The sequence below is a fragment of the Mytilus trossulus genome, chromosome 14 (genome assembly GCF_036588685.1).
Source record: "Mytilus trossulus isolate FHL-02 chromosome 14, PNRI_Mtr1.1.1.hap1, whole genome shotgun sequence".
Classification (NCBI taxonomy): Eukaryota; Metazoa; Mollusca; class Bivalvia; order Mytilida; family Mytilidae; genus Mytilus; species Mytilus trossulus.
In genome coordinates this window covers 12,648,849-12,671,348 of record NC_086386.1, presented here as the reverse complement: position 1 = coordinate 12,671,348, position 22,500 = coordinate 12,648,849, and the positions used below count along the sequence as shown (strand labels likewise).

The 22,500-nt window shown below is 31.7% G+C and overlaps 1 protein-coding gene across 1 annotated transcript in view; it reads left to right on the top strand.

The window, feature by feature from the left end:
- LOC134697484 (sodium- and chloride-dependent glycine transporter 1-like) overlaps window positions 1-22,500 on the top strand; it is a 31,574-nt gene that overhangs the window by 2,061 nt on the left and 7,013 nt on the right. The window contains exons 2-8 of the mRNA XM_063559764.1: window positions 14,947-15,102; window positions 16,875-17,006; window positions 17,705-18,017; window positions 18,657-18,789; window positions 19,966-20,100; window positions 20,520-20,623; window positions 21,376-21,500. Coding sequence (XP_063415834.1) covers window positions 14,947-15,102; window positions 16,875-17,006; window positions 17,705-18,017; window positions 18,657-18,789; window positions 19,966-20,100; window positions 20,520-20,623; window positions 21,376-21,500 — 1,098 coding nt within the window. The remainder of the gene's footprint in view (window positions 1-14,946; window positions 15,103-16,874; window positions 17,007-17,704; window positions 18,018-18,656; window positions 18,790-19,965; window positions 20,101-20,519; window positions 20,624-21,375; window positions 21,501-22,500) is intronic.

The window sequence follows — 22,500 nt, the reverse complement described above, 5'->3', positions numbered from 1 at the left end:
TGAATTTACTGAATCGGAAATTGAATATGCTATTAAAAAAACTAAAGCGTGGTAAAAGTACAGGAACAGGTGAAATCAGTGGAGAAATGTTTTTACTGAACTATTTTTAACAGTTTTGTTTGATAAACTTTTTGAATTTAGTATAATATATCCCGATAATTGGATAGAAGGAATGGCTTTACCCGTACCAAAGAAAGTGGATCTTTCAAACCCTAATAACTATAGCCTATAGGCCAGTTATATTGATTGGTGTGTTTTCAAAGATCTTTACCTAAATTAATAATAATTGTTTATTTTGTTGGGCCAAAGATAACGCTATTCTTTTAGCAAACCAGTTTGGATTTCGCTGCCAAAAATCAACTGTCGCCGCTGTTTTGATCGATTCTTCATGGAATAATATCAACAATCTTGTAGCAAAAGGAAAAACTGTATACAGCATTCGTGGACTTTTGTAAGGCTTTTGACAATATCGACCGTCGCATACTTTGGTATGAGCTTTTCAATGGTGGAATTAGTAGCAAGTTTGTTTCCATGGTGCAGTCAGTATATGCAACTGTAAACATTCGCGTTAAATGCGGTGGATTACTGTCAGATGTTTTTTTCGAACAATATTGGTGTAAAACAATTAATGAGTTCTAATTTATATTTCGTGTACACAAATTAAGATCTAACAGGATGTAATATGTTTAACACATTACCTTCTGCTATCTATGTATACTTTGTGTAGTTTATATATTGTATGCCTATAGTTGTTATGACTTTGGTAAATACAGATATAAACAATATTCAATAAAAACAAAAAACAAAAAAAAAACAAGGCGAACCCTTGTCTCCTCTGCTTTTCTTATTTTTATAAATGACATTGCTGATGATCTAGCTACTTATGAATGATAATAGACATAATAGAACTAGCGATTACATAAGCCTAAATTGATATTTGATATATTTGTTTTTATTCGCAGATGATACTAATATATTTAAAATCCGTTACATTTATATATTGAAAACTGTTAATTTATGTTCTATATGAATAATAGGAAATGTCTAATATACATCAAAAGGTTGAAATCTAACTACAAAATAATAGAAATCGACATCAATGCCGTAGCGTAATGAATCGATTGATTGTTGTTTTCTTAACGCTCAGTGGCAAGTATTTCACGCATGTTCAACAATGGAGGCACATCAGGCAAATACCTCACTTTTAAACGATAGTTGAACCTGAGAAATCTTTTTTTGGAAAAAAATGTCTTTTAATACAGAGAAGAAAGATACCGAAGGGTTATTCAAACTCTTATGTCAAAAACATGCAGACAAAAACCATGGCAATAAAAAAACACACACAAATAACCAAGCGAAAGACAAATTCCAGTATAAAAAAAGAAAGAAAACTGAAGACTAAACAATATGAACCCGAATAAAAGTAAGGACGATCTCAGATGCTCAGAAAGAATAAGCAGATCCTGTTCCACTTGTGGCACTCATCGTGTTCCTCATGTAAGTACTTAATATGCGATCAGTTTAATTCGGTTGGTCACATTCGAGGAGAAGAGGGCGGGATTATGGCTACGACAATTGCAACATTCGTATCATCTATATGCGAGGTTCATTTAATAGTTATTTAAGGTTAACACATCTTTAAGTGCATGTCATTAACAATTGCAACTGTACACAACTCACATATCGTACCCGTGGGAAACACATTATGACTTTCTATTGGAGAGAAACATTGTTTTCTTTTTAGAACAATATTTCCATTATATATGTTATAAGTTGTTTAAAAAAGTTTGGTACTTCCTGGCACAAGAATTTATGTATTTGGACATTTTTCCCGAGCAGTTTGAAAATTATGTTTCAATTCTCTCACCTGTATTAATATTTTTTTAAAATATCAGATACTATATTAGCCATTTGAAAATCAATCCAATCAAACGCTTTGATAATTGGTTTTCATATTCAGGAAAATTTGTATGTTTACTTTTTTATTACATTTATTATATTTGAAGTCAAGCTTTTCAATAATTTCTGAATTTATAGTATATAGGAACTGTTTGAAACCTTTAATTTTCATGTTTAATAAACTTGTTTGTTCCAACAAGCCGTCTTGATATATATACCCTATTCCTTTAGGACAATTTATATGACGGGTTTGTATTGGCTATAAAAGCTCAAAGACAGAATGTTAATACTTTAATCTTTATTAGCAAGGTCACGAAAGTACCAGAACTAAGACCTAAAACTGAAATGAAAATAACACACAAAAGTATACATGATAACAGTTTCTGTAGATTAGGATATGTGCACCATAAATAACTGCGAATGTATTTCACCAGATTCTCTCTTTGAATATCGCTTCCGTCAGCAGAACCGAGCCGTACTATAAAATGTCCGGAATCGTTCCATGCTCACTACAATTAGCCATTTTATCCAGAACATCCATGTATTTCTGTGGTTCTAATGACATGTAAAATCAGAATTTTAATCTTTCGATTGACTACTATATTTTAAAGTTTTATTTGTATATTGTGCGAATCAAGAGTGCACACGCTTCAATGTCTCTCCTGTTTTACTTAATATCATTAATTTTATGTTGAAAGTCTGTAAAAATAAGGTTTTACCATAAGTATCACACAAACTTAACATTATCAATGTTCTATAAAACTGAGATTATGGTCATTCGAACCAGGTAAGACATGCATGTACACCTTACAATCATTCGATAAGATTGACTGACGATTTTACGAAAATGTATCATTTAGGTACCAATGAGAACGAAAATGAAGTCAAGGTCAATTAATACCTGCCAGAATGACATTTACACCTCAAAATTAGTTCATTCACCCATTATAGCTGACCTATGAATAAACGAATTTGAAAAGCAGACAAAATAGTTATATTGACCAATGAACAATGTAAATGAGGTCAAGGGTTGACTGTTAAGGTCAGATGATACAAGCTATAGACAGACATGTTCAACTTACATTCATTCCATACACCAAATGTAGATGACCTTTTGATTAAAGTTTTTGAAAAAAACAGACCAAAACATCCAAACTTAACTTAAACCAATGAACAACAAAACAGGTCAAGATCAGACGAATCGTGAGCCATTATGACAGTCAATCCATACATCATATTAAAGTTATCATGCTACTCATTGTAATTAAGAAAAGGACATAATTACATAGCATGAACATTGCTCATTTGCCCATGAAAGGTGGTCTAGGTCAATTGAATTTAGTCTGACGGACAAGTAGACGTTGCTGCATGCATAGAACCAATGCACCCAATATAGTTATCATCGTACTCATATTAAGTGAGAAATTCGCATTGCAAACAACTCGTTAATTTTCATGCAGTCACTGAACCATGAAAATGAGAAAATGTCTACGTCAGTCACAAATAGAATATAGAATAACAATGATGTTTCGTTTGACTTTTAGATGTCAGTAACCAAAGGATTTAGTTTCTCCAATTTGGACGTTCGACAGACCAGTAAAAAAAGACATTTTTTCTAAATGTCATTGTATCGAATTGAATGTCAGAACCGTACACAATACTCTCGATATCCAGAAGCTAATGCACTCTGATGTTAATGGTAAATTAAATAATCAAGATAGAAATGAAGGACAATCGTGTTTTAGAGTTCCAATGTATAACATTATTCTTGATGACATATTTAAATGTATGACACGGTAGAAGGTTTACATGTAATGTTGAATAGTATGTCGCTTTAAACAGAAAATGGAGCTTGTCTGCGAACAAAAACATGTTTTTTTTATGATATTTCTTCAAAGAGAGAAAACATATTATAATTTTTTATATTATTTTGTTTAAAATGCAAATTGTATAATAAATAATTTGATTTTGGGGGACATGCCATCTTGCGGCATATTACAAAACCCTATGCAATGTAAGACTATCCCATCTGTATTGCATACTCTATAAACTTTCGTACAATAAATAAAGACAACAGAAGTATACCGCTGTTCAAAGGTCATAAATCGATTGAGAAAAAACAAATTCGGGTTACAAAAACTAAAACCGAGAGAAGCACATCAAATATAAGAGGAGAATATCGACACACAGAAACGAACAATAATATAACATGGCCATTATCCTGACATGGTACATGACATTAAAAAAAATGGTGGATTGTATCTGGTTTTGGTGCTAGCTAAACGTCACGCTTTTATGGCAATATTAAATATAACATTAAAATGACAACATTAAATGACAAGACTACAATACAAATAAATAGGAGAACATACAGGACAGAGAACACACAAATAAACAATACAATAGAACGTTACGACAAGCTAATAGTTATTAAAGACACCAGGGGCCGGTAACAGGAAAGAGAGATCATAAGTATTGAATTAAGGGGAAGATAATTCTAAGATCACTCAAAGAGTGTAAATCAAAGCTCCCTCAGGTTGTTCAGAGATCGCTCTTATTTCTCCCTGAAGCTGCATCGTTATAGTTTTCAAGTTACGAATTCTTAATAATTTTCTGGTGTCTCAGTTTTTGGTTCCTCGCAAGGAAATGAGAATCACCTTAAATGAATCATAGAAACGTTTTAATGAACGATTACATGCACATAACAATGAACTACCCATTTAACCTAAGGAAAACAATTTTGGCCGCAGACCACCATTATTCTTCCGGCCCTTTTTTGATAAAAGTAAAATTGAATTAAAAAATTTGCACCGCTTTAAACATGAAATTATTTTAACTGCTTATAGAACATTATTATTTTAATAAAATATGCTTGTCTCAGGACAATCATTTTAAGGGCCAATGGTAGGATTTGAATCGAGTATAAATGATGAGTCTCAAATGACGTAGGCTTATTTTTCTATCATACCGTTCATTTCGGTCAAATCACTACTATAGAATGGTTTACTTTTATAATTTGTAATTTATATGGAGAGTTGTCTAATTGGCACTCATTCCACATCTTCTTATATTTTTTTACTTTAAACAATTTTTTTTTCACATTTTAAAAGCCTTCTTACAAAAAATAAAATTACAAAAATAAATAACTCCGAAGAAAATTCAAAACGGAAATTAAGTCCTTAACCAAATGGCAAAACCAAATGATTAAACACATCAATCGAATGGAAAGCATTTGTCATATTCCTGACTTGTTATAGGAATTTTCAAAGTGTAAAAAAATGATGGATTGAACCTGGTTTAAAGAGCTGAACCTCTCACTTGTATGACAGTCTTGTCAAATTCAACGATATTGATAACGATGCGTGAACAAAAAAGACACTGTTGTCTCTTTGACACATTCCCCATTTCCATTCTCAATTTTATTTACAATAGGCAAAAATGTAAAAAAAAAAACAACAGGTATACAACAACAACACCTAACCCACTAAAAACTGAAAATGAATTTAGATGATTCGGAAGAGTAAGCAAATCCTGATCCACGTGTGGTGCCCATCGTGTTGCTCATTGTAATACAAAGCCGGTAAATAATTGGTCAACCAACTCATGATGGCTTCCGTACAATTTAAGAAGTGATGGTTTAAACTTTACCATTTGGAACTCTTGGTTTAAAATTGAAAAAGGTCACAAATTTCTCCTTGCTTTATATTTAACACTTCTCTCAACAAGCCAAAATTGTAATGATTTACAAAAAAGAGAAACTACAGTCCTCCACATACATGGCCAAGTAAACACTGATAAATAATTTCCTATTCAGTTAAGTTATTAACTAAAATATAAAAAAAAACGTTCTAAGGTGGACGAATTAACTTTTTTAAGCAACTTGTTCTAATATTAACAAGTGAATGTACAGCTAAGATTAGTCGGGACCAAATGTCAAGTGAAGCTATTGCGAATTGTTCTTGGTACACCACTAAGTTGCTAAGTTTGTTTTAAGAACACTAAATAACTGACCAAAATTTAAGAATGATTTTGTGTTACCGGAATTAGTAAGAATGCTTTAAGGTAGACGTAAGAATGGTTCTTCAATCATGCACTTTTTCAAAACATTAAGGGCTATCAATCATTCTAAGATAGGACTGAGGTAGGGTCTTGTTACATTCTTAAATCTTAAGACGCCCGTTCGTAAGACATACGAATGATTCTTGTTACCGGCCCCAGGTTTATAATTTAATATGTCAGACGCGTGTTTCGTCTATATAAGACTCATCGGTGTCGATTATGTCAAAATAGAAACGAAAGAAGATTAATGATCATGATTCTGTTACGGAATCATGAAGCTACACACAAGAAAAGTTTATTAACATAAATCATTTCAATTTTTACTACCGTTCTACCACTCTGCATGTTTCAGTATTTAGAAGGCACGGTTTTTATATATATTTTTTTTACTCTTGCGTTCATTCATTTCAACGTAAAAACTTGTTAACTAAAGTTTGAAAAAGGAAAGTTTAAAGTATTTGGAAAATAGTTCTTTATTCTTATAAATGGTTGTTTGTTGCACAGGTAATTTAAAATGGTTTATATCATGTTATTTTGTGCCTATTAGGTTTAGTCATCTATATTATGCTCAGCGATGGTAATACGATATGTATAAGAGTTACGATATCATTCTACTTAAAAAAGTTATATATCAAAAATAAATTGTTATGAATGTTAAGTTGCAGTTTGCTCTAGTTTTTTTATATACAAAAGTTTTTATTGTTGTGAAATTCGAATATAAAGATATAGATACTAAAATGTTATTCTTGATTTCCCATTAAAATAATAGAAAGGGTTGAAAATATCAACATAAAAAAGAACACTTCTCATTCTAGATTTTTTGTTTACTTCAATGAATAAAATACATAGCAGGTAGTAAAGACAAATATATTTTTTTTACGAAGTCCAAGGAAAATTCGAATCGGAAAGTCCCTTATCAAAAAGCTCCAACAAATCAACGAAAGGAAAACATATTCTTTTCTTGTTACAGACATTTCATAAACCTGGTTTTACAGCTAGCTTTCCCTCTCATTTGACTGACAGTCACATCGAATTCCATTGAATTGACAATAATGTGTGAAAAATACAAACAGACAAGTACTTTGACCTACAATAGTTTTCGTTTTACAAATTTTGACTTGGATGGAGAAATGTATCATTTAGCAATGGCATCCATACCACATCTGTTGCAAACATAGGAGTATAGATCAAAACATTGTTCTTTAATTATAATTTATGTGCATACAATGTTTTATGATTACCTTAAAATGTATAAGGGCGTTGATTATAACTCCAACGACAAATCAGGTACTTTCTATATAGATATGCTACAGAAGGTATATGCTGGACGCTGATAGTTTCAAATTAATATAATTTCAAATGTTATCTTAGACTAACACTGTTGTCTAACATTTGAAAACCACATTTAAGAGGAAGCATTTGGTACCAAATAGAAAAATGATAAACGAGCTATCAATACACAGAAAGAAAATATATTAATAAAATTAACAGTACCAATTTTCTTGCACCAGATGTGCATTTCGACAATACATGTCTCTTCAGTGATGCTCGTGGCCGAAATATTTGAAATCCAAAGCTTATATAAAAGATGAAGAGCTATAATCCAAAATATTAAAGCTATTTTCTTACACACTATCTTATGCAAAAAAAGTAACAGCAATCTAATCCAAATTAGGAAAGGCACATAATGTACAGTCAAATTCAAATGGCTTAAACCAAAAGATTAGTACAGCGAAATTCCAGGCATACATTTTCGCATGGAAAATTACTATACGTCTGCTTAAATTTATAAGAATTGTGGTTTTTTTTTAATTTAAGATTATAAATGCACCAAATATCGGAACCATATACAGTCAAATCTACTTAAGAGACCAACCGTATTAAACAAAAACCTGTTAAAAGACCACCAGTTTTAGATCCCTTTGAAGTGCATTTTATATATAAAATTGAGCCTGTATTAACAGATGACCTGTCCTTTGAGACTACTATTTTTCTCTCCATTAAGTGGTCTCTAAAACAGGTTTGTACTAGTAAAAAAGGTTAAATTGTGTTATAAAAATATATGACATGATACAACCAAAACACGTTAAGTTAAGTTTTATAAGAGCCATTATGATGAATTATATTACAAAACCAATTTCAGCGTACTATCATCCCATATGTATTTTATACTCTATTAAGCATGATTAGTTATCAAAAGTACAAGGATTATAATTTAGTAGGCCAGTCGCGCGTTTCGTCTACATAAGACTCATACGTGACTTGACTAGTGATCTAGAACGAATAGTTGACGGGTACACGGATGAACAGTTTCTTAACATAAAACCATTAATTTTCATACCATCTTATATTACTGTTTCAGTTATTAGAAGGCAAGTCTTTTTTTGTATTGTTTTTTTTATAGTATTGCTTAAATGCAGATCAGTGTATACTAGTATATGCATGTCTATATCTTTGCTTGTAAACCAAAGTATAAAACTGAACTTATATTAATCCGCTTGTGTTCTTAAATCAATGTAAACATGATTCAAAAATTGATCTTTTGATCTTTTTGATATTTTTAGCTATTATATAGATATAGGAAGATGTGGTGTGAGTGCCAATGAGACAACTCTCCATCCAAATAACAATTCAAAAATATGTCTGTTTGTTTTGTTCACACATCGTTGCTAATGTAAGAAAAATTTATTTGAGTGTCTTACAAAGGAGAGGTTTAGCTACCTATAAATCAGGTTTAATCCATCAAGAAAATGCATGCTCAAAGAAGGAAAAGTCCATTCGTTTGATGTGTTTGAGATTTTGGAAATTGATAAAGGAATTTTCCTCGGACTTCTGTATACACTGATACAATCATTTAAAAGCGGCCTTTTATTTTATTTATATAAAAGATTGCAAATAAGCATAAAAAAGACAAAATAATATGATACCGAGTTTGTCCCAATTACAGTAACTTATATCGACTGCTTCTTGAATAACTATTTCAGACTAAAGTATTAACAAGTACACATCCAATTGTAAACGTATATATTTATTATAAATAATATAAGTGCCCCTTTATCTGCAACGATACATATTTAGTTGTTTCAGAATATAAACTCTATGCCGAAAATGTCACAGTATATACCCTGTCTGAGACATGAATACCATATAATATAATTATGTAGGAAAGGAATCGCGCTGGTACTCTGAACCGAGATGGTCACGCTGAAGTGCGATGGTTTACGCTGAAGTGCGATGGTTAATAGGCTAAAGTGCGATCGTCACATTGTGACGTTAACTTGTTTACATCTACGCTGATGTTCGATGGTGGTTACACTGAAGTGCGATGCCTCCTGCCTCTGACAATGAATATAAAAGCAGTATAGACATGAGCTGTTATAAAATAAAATAAAATATATGCAACATCGTTAAGAAAGCAACCATTTAACTTTAAAAGGGGGTGTTTGAGGTTTATGTCTGAGTCGGAATATTCTTTTCACGCAAAGCGCTAACATTTCATTTTAGTTTTCGACACTTTCAATCAAAGTAATCATATCAAAATTTATCACTATAAGCTATATTATACTATATTAAATGTATAAATTTAAAAACGAAAATTGTTCATCCATTAATACATACCCGATGTCGGAAAGATGTCCACGAAGTAAAAAAAAAACGACAAGTAAATTAATACTTGACTAAAAGCGAGACTTGTCAATTATTCCACGAAAAACTTACTTTAGGATGACAAATTGAGAAGTACACGTAGGGACTAGCCATGTTAATTTCGGCTTAATATATTGTAGACAATTAATACTGTAACCACAATAAGATTAGATCAAAGGTGTTCTCTCAAATTAAGATTTAACTCGGGGGAAAAACAATATTATATCAACTTAATATAACAAAAACATTGCAGCTAATGCTAACAATTATTTTTTTCTTTTATAAATTGTCAAAAAATCACGTGAAGCATACTTAAAGATATTAAATCAAAACTTCTTCTTGGATCAATATACTTTATTTATCGTGCCAAATATTTGCGGCATTAATTCCGAGTTCAAGATTGCTGACCAATTATATTGTAGCCGTGTCACATGATTTGGCTCCACATGTCATGCTAAAAATCTTCCCGTGACTTTAAACGTTTGGAACTTTCTTTATCCCTTTATTCCCTTTGTTCGCATATCACCTTCATTTACAAACCAATCCTCCTGCCTGCGAACCAATGTTGTGTTTGAAAGCATCACATTATTAAAAAATGATGCTTAACCATCGCACCTCAGCGAAATGACCATCGCACTTCAGCATGACCATATCACTTTAGCGTCCCCATCGCACCTCCGAGTCCTACATATATATACTTTTATATACCTTGTGATGACGTTGAAAACAAAGTGGAAATTGGTTTATGTATATAAAACTTGGCGAATCTACGATTTTAAAAAACAAATTGAACACACTTTCTGATCATTAAGAGATATATTATTTCTCATATTAAATTATGTTAATTGTATTAACCACAATCTTTAAATATAGATGATGCGTTTAAAATTTATCTTACAATTGTACACTTCAAATTAAAGATTTACATAATATTTAAAGGCGTTGAGCAAACTAAATGGATCGTTATTTTGTTTTTCTTTGTCTTTTTAAAAATGAACTTTTAAATATGATAATGAAATTTCGAATGTTTTTGCATCTAAACATCCATTTAAAAACGATTTAGATCTATTTGAGTAATATAACAGTACTTTTAAGTCATAGTTTATTATGTACATACAGTATCAGTGTAATACATTTAAGATGATATTTTTTCTGGATTTTGAGAATATTATCTAACGACAAATCACAGTTTCTTTCTTATTAGACGTGTTTTAAAGTTTTGTATATATATATACAAGGACATATTTAGTTGGTTATACGTCCTTGATATATACTAGACGATGAAGTAAAAAAAAAAAATCTTTAAATATCGGGACTGTGTCGATGCATTGATTATCGATTTAAAGCGATTAAAAGTGATGTTGAACGCCAACTATGTATACTTGTTCATTTATTACTAACTGGCGTACTAAATTATAATCCTGTTACCTTTGATAACTATTAGTACCATCTAATCATTTTTATAAGATGGCTATCAATGAAAAAAAAATGTATTACCATAATTAATGTATTTAGATTCTAGTGAATCACTTGTTTTTAACCAAGTGACTCTTTCAGTACTAAATAAACTCATCATATGTTCCAGGATTCCAATTTCATATTTGCGCCAGACGAGCGTTTCGTCTACAAAAGACTCATCAGTGACGCTCAAATATAAAAAAAGTAAAAGGCCAAAAAAATACGAAGCTGAATAGCATTGAGGATATAAAATTCCTAAAGGTGTGCCAAATACAGCTAATGTAATATTTTCCTAAGTATCATTTCTCAGTATCTAAAGATACACTGACACTGATTTTTCCCTTGTTTGTACTTCTTTTTTGTTCTTTCCCCTACTTTATGACATCATTTACTTTTAGAAACGTTCTTATTTTGTTAACTAAAATTGAGAATGGAAATGGGGAATGTGTCAAAGAGACAACAACCCGACCATACAATAGACCACAGCAGAAGGTCACCAACAGGTCTTCAATGCAGCGAGAACCTCCCGCACCGGAGACGTCCTTCTGCTGGCCCCTAAACAAATATAAATACTAGCTCAGTGATAATGAACGCCATACTAAACTCCAAATTGTACACAAGAAACTAAAATCAAAAATAATACAAGACTAACAAAGAGGCCTAGGCCCATGACTTGGGACAGGCGCAAAAATGCGGCATGGGTAAACATTTTTATGAGGTTTCACCCCTCTCGCATACCTCTAGCCAAAGAAGAAAAGTAAATGCATAACAATACGCACATTAAAATTCAGTTCAAGAGAAGTCCAAGTCTGATGTCAGAAGATGAAACCAAGGAAAATAAACAAAATGACAATAATACATAAATAGCAACAGACTACTAGCAGTTAACTGGCATGTCAGCTCCAGACTTCAATTTAACTGATTGAAAGATTATGTCTTCATCATATGAATATCAGGCACAATCCTTCCCGTTAGGGGTTTAGTATTATACCATCATGAAATATATGTGATGAACATAACCCGTTTCATGCCAACAACTGGTTTTTAAATAAATGTGTTTAGGTCCGATTCAAAGACCCTATGAGTTAATCAATATCAACGCCACAATATACAATCTTAAATGACCTGACAACAGTATAGTAACAATATCCCTTCCTCATAAGTTTTTTTTCAGGTTTTCTTAGCTTCTGAGGTGAAAACTGACGTTTTTGTTCTTTACAAAGAATTTTTCCATAAAATATTGGATGTGAAATACCTGAACGTATAAGAAGTCTGCATGTTGAGCTATATTTACAAATGATGTCCTTATACCGATGATAAAATTTAGTAAATGTTTTGACTAGTTTGTGATATAAAAAACCCTGGTGTAATGTTCATTTTAAAAAACGTAAAATACTCCCTTTCACTTTTTCAAAGGAGCAACTATCATCCTTGAAGATCTTTCATGCGTTACTAAAATATACAAGTCAGTGGAATTTAACTGCCATATACAAATCCAATGAATGATGTTAAATGTAGTATACAATATAATCTAATACAAATCATTTTAAAATATACTATTGACTATGAATTATTCAATAAAAAGTAAATTGGGCATGCTTGTCACTGTGACAGTGTATGTAGGTCGTCGGTAATGAAAGATGCGTAGAATCCTTACCGTATATTCAGCTATGATTATGTTCGTGTTATTGCTATTATCTAGTCATAAACAAAAGAAATGATTGAATAAACGATTGATGAAGGTACGTTTAATACAAAGGTTAGTCTCATGATAAGGAATAACTTTAGGGTCTTTGAATCTTGGTTTTGTTGCATAGAACAATGTCAACTAGCTTTATCTATAATATATACCGTAGTTATATAAAAAGATATCATTGCCAATGAGGCAACTCTCCACAAGAGACCACAATGGCACAGAAATTTACAAATATAGGTCACTGTACGGCCTTCAACAATGAACAAAGCCCATATCGCATAGTCGGCTATAAAAGGCTCTGAAATGAAACAATGCAAAAGAGAAAAGTAAAGGTCTTATGTATGTAAAAAAAAGAAATGAACGAAAACCAAAATGTAACACATAAATAAACGACAACCACTGATTTACAGGCTCCTGACTTGGGACAGGCACATACAAAGATAATGTGGTGGGATTAAACATGTTAGCAGGATCTCAACCATCCCTGTAACATCGGACAGTGGTTTAACAGTACAACATAAGAACGAACTATAAAAATAACTATAGAATATATACCGTAGTGATATTTTTAAGCTATTTTTTCGTATTCTCTGTGCGTTAATGGACGCTGTTTAGTAACGAATGAAACTAATTTAGAAAAAAACTTTTGTACAGAACCAACTAGTCCATACTACATTGAACCCACAAATATATCCTAGACAGAGCAGCGCCAACGCATTCTTATGTCATCCAGAACAAACAGAACCGACACATTCATACTATTTTTTTTTGTTTAACAAAACCAACAAATTCAAACCTTAACATATGTTAACATGAAATTGACAAATGAAAGGAAATGGGGAATGTGTCAAAGCAACAACAATCCGACCATAGAACAGACAACAACAGAATGTAACCAATAGGTCTTAAATGCAGCGAGAAACTATAATTTTGATTATATTATAAATTTCGAGACTTTTGAAATAAAAAAAAAGAAAATTAAGAAATGAAAATAAAATTTCCGACTTACAATTCGTTATGTATCTTAGATTGTTTGCATTATACATTGAAATGTAATTATGTGTATTTGAGGAGGTCTTAGATCGAATGTCGTAAGATGTGTCTTATATAAATCAGCTAATAGAGCTCTGGGTGTTATTAAAGCAAAATTTTGTAAAACTGGTGGTATGAACTTAGATGTATTTACTAAATTATATGACACTTTAGTCAAACCCATTTTTACATATGCTTCCGGTGTATGGGGCATTAATATACATAATTGTATAAATAATTTGAAAAGCAATGCTTGTAAATTTTTCTTAGGTTTAAGTTAAAGAAGCAGCAACTTAACTGCTAGAGGTGATATGGGTTTTTATCAGGTGATGCGCTACTAAAAGTTGAAGTTTTTAAGCTATGGAATCGTCTTAAATGTGACAATACCAGTAATATATGTAAAAAGGTTCATACCTGGGCGATTAGAAGAAAATCGTCATGGGATTATAGAGTTTTACAGTTAGCTCGTAAATATAGTTTGATTATAAATGTAGAAGATGAAATTAATATGAGTAATGTATGGGACTATCTATAGATGCCAATGACGTATTTTGTCACTATTCAGAGCTGGTTCGTTACAACTTAAAGTTGAAACAGGTCTATATGCTAGACCACCAGAACCTCTACGAGACCGTTTATGTATTTTTTGTGATAGTTGCCAAATTGAAGATGAAAACACTTTCTTTTTAATTGTTGTTTTTACTCTGATATCAAACATGAATACAAAGCTGTCCCTTTATTTATGTATTAGATTTTTTTTTTTATGATAGTGTCTCATAAGTCGTTTTCAGCTGGCATCCTTTTACTTAAATGTTAGGTTCTTTTATTTGTATGTATATCTATATATTGATATTGTAATATAATGGATGGTGACACTTTAATAAAATAAATCTTATCTAAATCTTATCTTATATACTTATTTAAAGTCCAGGTTTTTCTAAGGGAATATCCTTAAAAACAATGAGATATGTTATGTAAAATAGATTAATCTAGTCAAGAGGTGCCGCTAAAGACCGTAATTATAGTTTATAAATTCGAAAAGGTCTTCTCAAAATCTATGTGAAAAAGAAACACAGCTACTTATTCGAAAACTTATAAGATTGAAAATGTGAAGAAATGTTTTTGTATTGTAATAGTATAAACTTGTTTTTTTATAGTGAATATGAAAAATGAAGGCACAGACAGCACGCGAAGAATTCCAGAAAGGGAAAAATGGAACAATAAAATAGAGTATTCTTTGTCGATTATTGGTTTCTTGGTCGGATTAGGTAACCTCTGGCGTTTTCCTTACATCTGTATGAGAAATGGAGGAGGTAAAACCTAGCGTAACTTTCGTCTTTAATTATATTCGGTAACCTCTTGCATTTTTCCTACACCTGTATGATAAATGGAAGAGGTATGAACTTTATATATATTCTTTGTTTTATATCCACGCCTGGTAAACCATCTTATCTCAACCAAAATGTTGAGACGTAAAAAATTATTCTGGCACTTTCTGTTGAGCTTTACTGGTTCAAAATATTCAAAATAAATACAGGGTAGGTCGACTTTTCGTCAATTTTCTGAAAATCAATGATTTTTTTTGTAAAATAGGAAAATGTCATGCCATATATAATTGAATTAAGGTTTGTCTCGTGTATAACACGGACTAATATGATTTTAAATGACATCGGAATGACTTTTCTCCAGCAGGTAAATGTGGCCAGTACAGTCAGTTATTGACAAAATGACAGGGATATCATTGATAAACTAACGTATATATCAGAAAAATAGTATTTTTCTAATCCTTACAAACATAAAATTACAGTTTGTGCTCTTTCTTTACTTATATAATTTCATTAAGCTAAATATGTTACAATGTATGTATTTTGAACCAGTAAAGCTCAACAGGAAGTGCAATAATACTTTTTTTCCGTCATAAAATTTGGTTGAGATTAGATTGTTTACCAGGCGTGATAACCCTCTGTAAAAACAAAGGAACGCAGAAGAACCTAGTCATTTTACAATAGTACATATGTTATTGAAATAAACAATACAACAGAAGTATAACATATGTTTACATGTTAAACAAGTCAAGTATTATTAATGGAAGATTGCTTAAGATATGACAGAGGAAGGATAAGGTGTATTGAGAGAATACACTTCATCGTTTATAACTCTAATAAAATTGTATAAATCTCTAAGCTTAGACTGTTAAGATGTATTCCTAAGTTTCCTGAACTTTAGAATGGTGCTATGTTATGTGAATGTTTTTATCTAAGTATCTTTTAATTTCTGTTGTAATATAGTCGCATTTGAGGAGATAATGATATGCATGACCTAAATCGCCATCTTCACATAAAGTCTGTTTTTCTCTTGGGATATTAGACCATCTCCCACGTTTTATATGCAGATTATGATTGATTTGTAGAATATAAACACTTCTTTGTCGCTTAGTACAACAAAATACTTTTCTGTATTCTTCGGTTCTTTAAATAGTCACATTGACTAGATAAATTAGAGAACCGTTTGTCCATAACAGGATTAGGTAACCTCTTGGTAAAACTCTGGAATCGGTTTCACATATATACTTACGATTACGATTGACTGTTAAGAACAAAACAGTATGCTTAAGATTTAAGTCTTTTGGGTTTTTTTTGTGAATGCAACTCCTGAGTTTTAATAAAACGAGAGATTAACGATCGGGAGTACTGTTTGTTAACTGTAGATTTTCCACAGGTGAATGTTTCCTTAGGAGTTCAGAAGACATGGATTATTTGCAATCTTATTTTTTGGTTGTCAATTTTCTTTTGACCTTGTGAAATTATATCGCATGTATGGTATACGTAATTACATCTATTTGGGAAATAAAGCAGTTTAAATCGCGAGTAAACTTATCTATGATTTTTTAGTAATTTAAAACAATACATGCAGTTTTCGTCCTCAATGGTCTTCAACTTCGTACTTTATTTGACCTCTTTAACATTTTTGATTCAAGCGTCACTGTTGAGTCTTTTGTAGACAAAACGCGCGTCTGGCGTGAATATAAAATTTCAATCCTGGTATCTATGATGAGTTTATTTATTGCGTTTAAATTTTATTTCAGGAGCGTTTCTGATACCATTTTTATTTTTCCTGATATTTTGTGGCATACCACTATTTTTTATTGAGACCGCAATGGGACAATTCAGCGGCAAAGGAATGCTTCAAGTATGGGACATTTGTCCAATGTTCAAAGGTTGGTATGGTTGTACTATAAAATTGTAAAATATTGAAAAATTCGTATGAGGAGATTTATTTCAATAACGTTAAAGTTTTAAAGAAATGTTCTATTTGTCAGATATGTTTTATGGTGTGTGTGTAAGCATGAGGGTTTCAACATGATGCATATTCATACAAATGTTTGTGTTAGTTTGTGTTAAAAGGTTTGACTAAAAGGTATTTATATATATATATATCTTTATTAGCCTCCCTAAGGAGAGATAGTGATATCAATACAATATAATAGCATAACACAATATATACAAATTTGAATCGAAAAAAAATAAAAAAATAAATGAAAAATAAAAAATAGTAATAATAATAATTGAAAGTACTTTCAACTTAATTCACATTGCCTCTGCAAATTATATTAGCCTGGTATCTTTGGTGTGTTATAATACAATATTTTATTTTGGAAAAGATTTTCATGCATGAAAATAATTGCTTTTAAAATACGGGTATGCATTTTGATTAAGAGTTATAAATAATTACCCCATCGGTTTTCAATGTTTTCAATGTCGATCTTTCACTTTCCTGTTTTAGGTTGAACGTTTTAACACTTGGTTAATTATTGTATTCGTTGTACGGATAATGTTACTATTAAACTATGCTTAATAGGCATTTCGTATTAAGGTACACCAAGAAATATACAATGCCTATATTTTGTTTCGTCAGGTCTTGGGTTTGGATTCCTGGTACCAAATTTGATGTGGAATGTATATTATACGGTACTTTTCGGATGGGCTTTGTACTATATCGGGAACTCATTTATCAGTCCTTTGCCTTGGACAACATGCGATAATGAATGGAACAGTCCTAACTGTGCATTAGATAGTAGTTTCATTGGCCGTCTAGAAAACTCGGACACATTTTCTTACCTTGATACAAATGGAACAGACAATGCGACTCGCCATCTCAACATCACTTCATCGCTGACATTGACTAATCAAAATGTTTCTTGGATAACAGCTCAAGAGGAATTTTGGCAGTAAGATCTGTTTATACTTGAAAGTGTTATCCTTTATCATAGAGGATAGGGGTAAATGTCATATGTATTCTTATATGAAATGGTGCTGCTCACTAGTAAGTAACGTAATCATATGACCACAATATTTTAAAGATAAAGGCAATTGTCTTTGTCATTTTTCTTAAAAGATTTATAAATCTTAAGTGTATATATTTTTCATAATTGCAGAAAACCAATTTGGTAAAAATTGAGAATGGAGATGGGGAAATGTGTCAAAGAGACAACAACCCGATCATAGAACAGACAACAGCAGAAGGTCACTAATATGTCGTCAATGCAGCATGAAACTGCACTTTTGATTTTATTAGAAATTTCTTTGATTCTATGGAATATGACCTGCATATATATTTCTTTTTTGTAAGTCCGCTTGGGCGAATGACTGAAATTATGAGTTGTTTATAAGAAATTAAGCACATTTTCGACAATAATAAGAGAAATAAGTCGCATGAACACTGTATATATATGTTTTAAAAAAGACGACGTTTCAAAAGAACAGAATCCATAAGTTTCTGTGTAAAACCATTTAAATAGTCTAAGAGTTAGTCATCTTGGATTGTCTGTTGCTTCAAGTTTATATACGTATTATAAATGACATTTCAGGATCAATGTGCTACAGATGTCGACTGGTATACATGAGATTGGTCACCTAAACTGGCGAATAATTATTTGTTTATTAGGTGGGTGGGTACTGATCGGCTTTTGTATATTCAAGGGAGTCAAATCTGTTGGAAAGGTTGGTACCAGTTTCATTCTACCGTCATGTTACCAAAAGGTAATAATCCAACCTATAGATAAAAGACGTCATTTACAAAAATGCGTCTCCTAAGTTAATTGTAGTAAAAACAGACAAAGACAGATTTATCAATCGAATGTTTTGGAATTAATGTCCATAGTGCAATTTGTTAACACTACCAGGCTCATAATTTGTTTCAGTAAACGCCCGATTCATATACGTCATATTAGAGGCCCCGGTAGCCGAGTAGTCTAAGTAGTAACTAATGTTATTACTATCCAGACAACTCTGAGGTTTTGAGTTAGAACCCCGATCGTGCAGGTCCACTCGACACCAATCCTATTTGACTAGGATTGTCAGTTTTCCTATCCTAGGTTGGTAGTTTTCTATGGCCGCCACGAAGTATCTTAAATGCGGTGCATAAAAGTTGCGTTAAAACACAAAAAATCAGATGAAATCAAATCTACCGTCATATTCATCAGTGGCGTTTAAATCACAACAGCTGGAAAGCCAAATAAAAATCAATAACCAACAATTCAAAACAGCAAAGCCAAAAAGAGCTAATGTAATCTATGACTGGGGCTAATAAAATGTATATGTGAAAATGTTTACGACGTTGCAATGAACATAGAGAGAGAAAAAAAAACGTAACGAGAGCAATAATTTGAACTCTTGTCATATATGTTGAAATTTGAATGTGTAAAATATATTTGCATAATTTTGATGATTAATGACATGGTTTCCATGAATACAGAACTTGGTAAACGTTAAAAGAGGCAAACTGGTATTGAGAGTAAAGAGCATCTAAAAGTCATAATCAAGTTGTTCAAGAAACGGTTAAGGCCGCTATAAAAACAAACATAAGAATGTATAACAAGTCCAGTACCAATTGTACAGGTACCAAATAACCAATTAACTTTTACTGGATGCTGATATAAAATCCTTTATTCATATTAATAAGACTAGATCAGTTTACTTTCCAATTGCAAGGACAGAAAAAAATAACCTTACTTTCAATAGGTTATTTCTTTTAATAATAGCTTTTCGATCGTTTCGGTTCTTATATTCTTGGCTTTCAAGCTTTCAAATATTCGGCTCCGGCCTCACTCCCTTTTGTTTTTACTCATCCTCTATGGATACGTACCATACAACATATATTGGTTGCATAAATTACAGGTGGTATACGTTACAGCTACACTGCCCTATATACTACTAACAATCATACTGATCAGAGGTTTGACTTTGGACGGTTCAATAAATGGTGTTATTCTGTATTTACGACCAGACTTTAGCAAGCTGTTGAAAACTCAGGTATGTTGAGATTCAGATATTTGTGCTTTTACACACGATAGTATATGTGTATGCTACATTAGAGATTTTAATGAACTAGTGAATACTGTTGAATGTACAGGGGTGTTACGAGATATATATGCGCGTATATTCTATTCTATTAGATATATACATTGATATACGTGCAAGTAAACATATGAAATCCTGTTCATTTGATATATACACGCAGATATGTATGTGTATAGTTTATTTAGATGTGTACTTAACAATGGGTGTTTTATTCCAACTTAGTTGTACGAAAAAAAAATTGTAGCGACCACAGTTTAATATTTGGGTTTCTTATCATAAAAACGGAATTTACAATTAAATTGTAATTTTTAAAATTTACATTTGACTGATTTGTTTTAATTTTATATTACACATACTATTGAATACTTCAGATCTGGATTGAAGCCGCGCTACAAGTTTGTTACTCGCTAGGACCAGGCAGTGGGATTCTTATAACACAAGCGAGCTTCAATAAGTTTGACAATAATTTAATCAGGTATCACGAATGAATTTAACATCTAAGTTTATAGAGGTCAGTTGTTAAAACTGACATGATGTCTGTTGGTATTATGTGATATACACGTTTTAATGTACTATTATATTATTTATTTATGCATTTCTCTGTTCCTGGTGTTCTTTGTTTACATATACTGTATTTCTGTCACGTAATGTTGTCATTTTAACGGTACTATGAACATACTTACATAGACGGTAAGTTTGGCTAGCTATAACACTGGGTTCAACCACCATTTTTGTTCTAAAAATGTCCTGTACAAAGTCCGGAATGTGGCATTTGTTATCTACAATCCGTTTCTTTGTTTCATAACGTTTATTTGTGTAGCAGTACAGTGTTTCTGTTCTGTTGTTCCGATACTTTCTTCATAAAATTTATGTGTTTCTCTCGTTATTCAGTTTGTTACTGAATTTATTTTCACTTAATCGAAGTAGGACTATTGAACAGCGGAATACTGTTGCCTTTATTTGTTAAGTCTAAAATTCCCTGCTGTAAAAACAATCAGTTTCATAGAAACTAAAACTCGCTTACCTTTGTGCATTAGCAGGACACCATCAGTGGTATCGACCCGAAGCTATTATTCAATTGTTTCGTTTTAGACAAATATGTTTTTTTCTAATAGTCTCCATAAGTGTTACTTTATGTTTATGCTACAACTGTAGACTTAGATAATATTATTCATTTGCTGTTTGTTATAAGTAACGAGTTTTTAGTCCTCAATTATTTTATTGCAGGGACTCCATAATGTTCTCTTTGATCAGTGAATTCACCAGTATTTTTTCAGGGCTTGTTATTTTTACTGTCCTTGGCTTTATGGCTGGACAGGTGTCAATTCCTTTGGAGAAAATTGTGAAAGGAGGTAATTTTGTTTTCACAATAGAAGAAAAAGTATAAAATAAACTACAAATAAAGACATTAGCTATGCTATTAAAAGGGGCTGGTTTTTTTAATAACAGTTACATAGAAAAAACGCCTCTCGATTAAAATAGTGTGTTTTATAGCCAGCATTTTGTTTTTCAACTAGCTTTTTCACTTTTCAATGGCCATCAATGGACAGGTTATATTGATGACTTTTTGTCAGAACAAGGTTCACCTTGACTAAATTCAGGTCGTTGCATATATGAAGGGCTCAAATCTATGGTGGGTTCAAAATCTATTGCAGATTCCTAATTAATGGCAAATGTGACTTCATGTCATCCAAAATCTATGGTATAGTTTTTACAATCCTAATCTATGGCAAGTTTTGTAATTTCCTAATATATGGCGACTTTATGTTTCACGTGACGGTTTCCAAATCTTTTCGACTGGAAAATAATGCAGTACCTACACGTGGACATTTACAACAACGGGAGCTTGTCTATAAACATTTGTTAAATAAGCATTCCACAGTGGTCAACCGAATCGTATTAGTAAAAATAAAACGTTAATGACGAACTCATATACCCTAATACAGACTTAAAGATTGTAATGTTGTGCCCCTGAGAAATAATTTTTTTCTAATCTTTGCATTGTACCTGTTTAACCCATTCATTGAACCAACTAGTCTAGTAAGTCCCGTAACAAACAAGAAGGTGCTTGTTTTTTTTTATAAAACAGAAATGATGAATAAAAGTGAATAGTTTCACTTTGAAGTACATGTAATATTTATTTCTTCGTTAATGCATCTTTTTGTTTAATTTAATGACGATTTATTAAAATCAAATTGATATCCGTTTTTTCATCTTTCACTTTTATAAACTTAAACTGCCAGCCGTAGACAGTAAAATAATTTCTATAACACCTTTCTTTAAAAATTCGATAAAAAAAAGCGGTGCCATTGTTCATCGCAGGCTGTGGCCGGTGCAGCACATTTCGCCTGC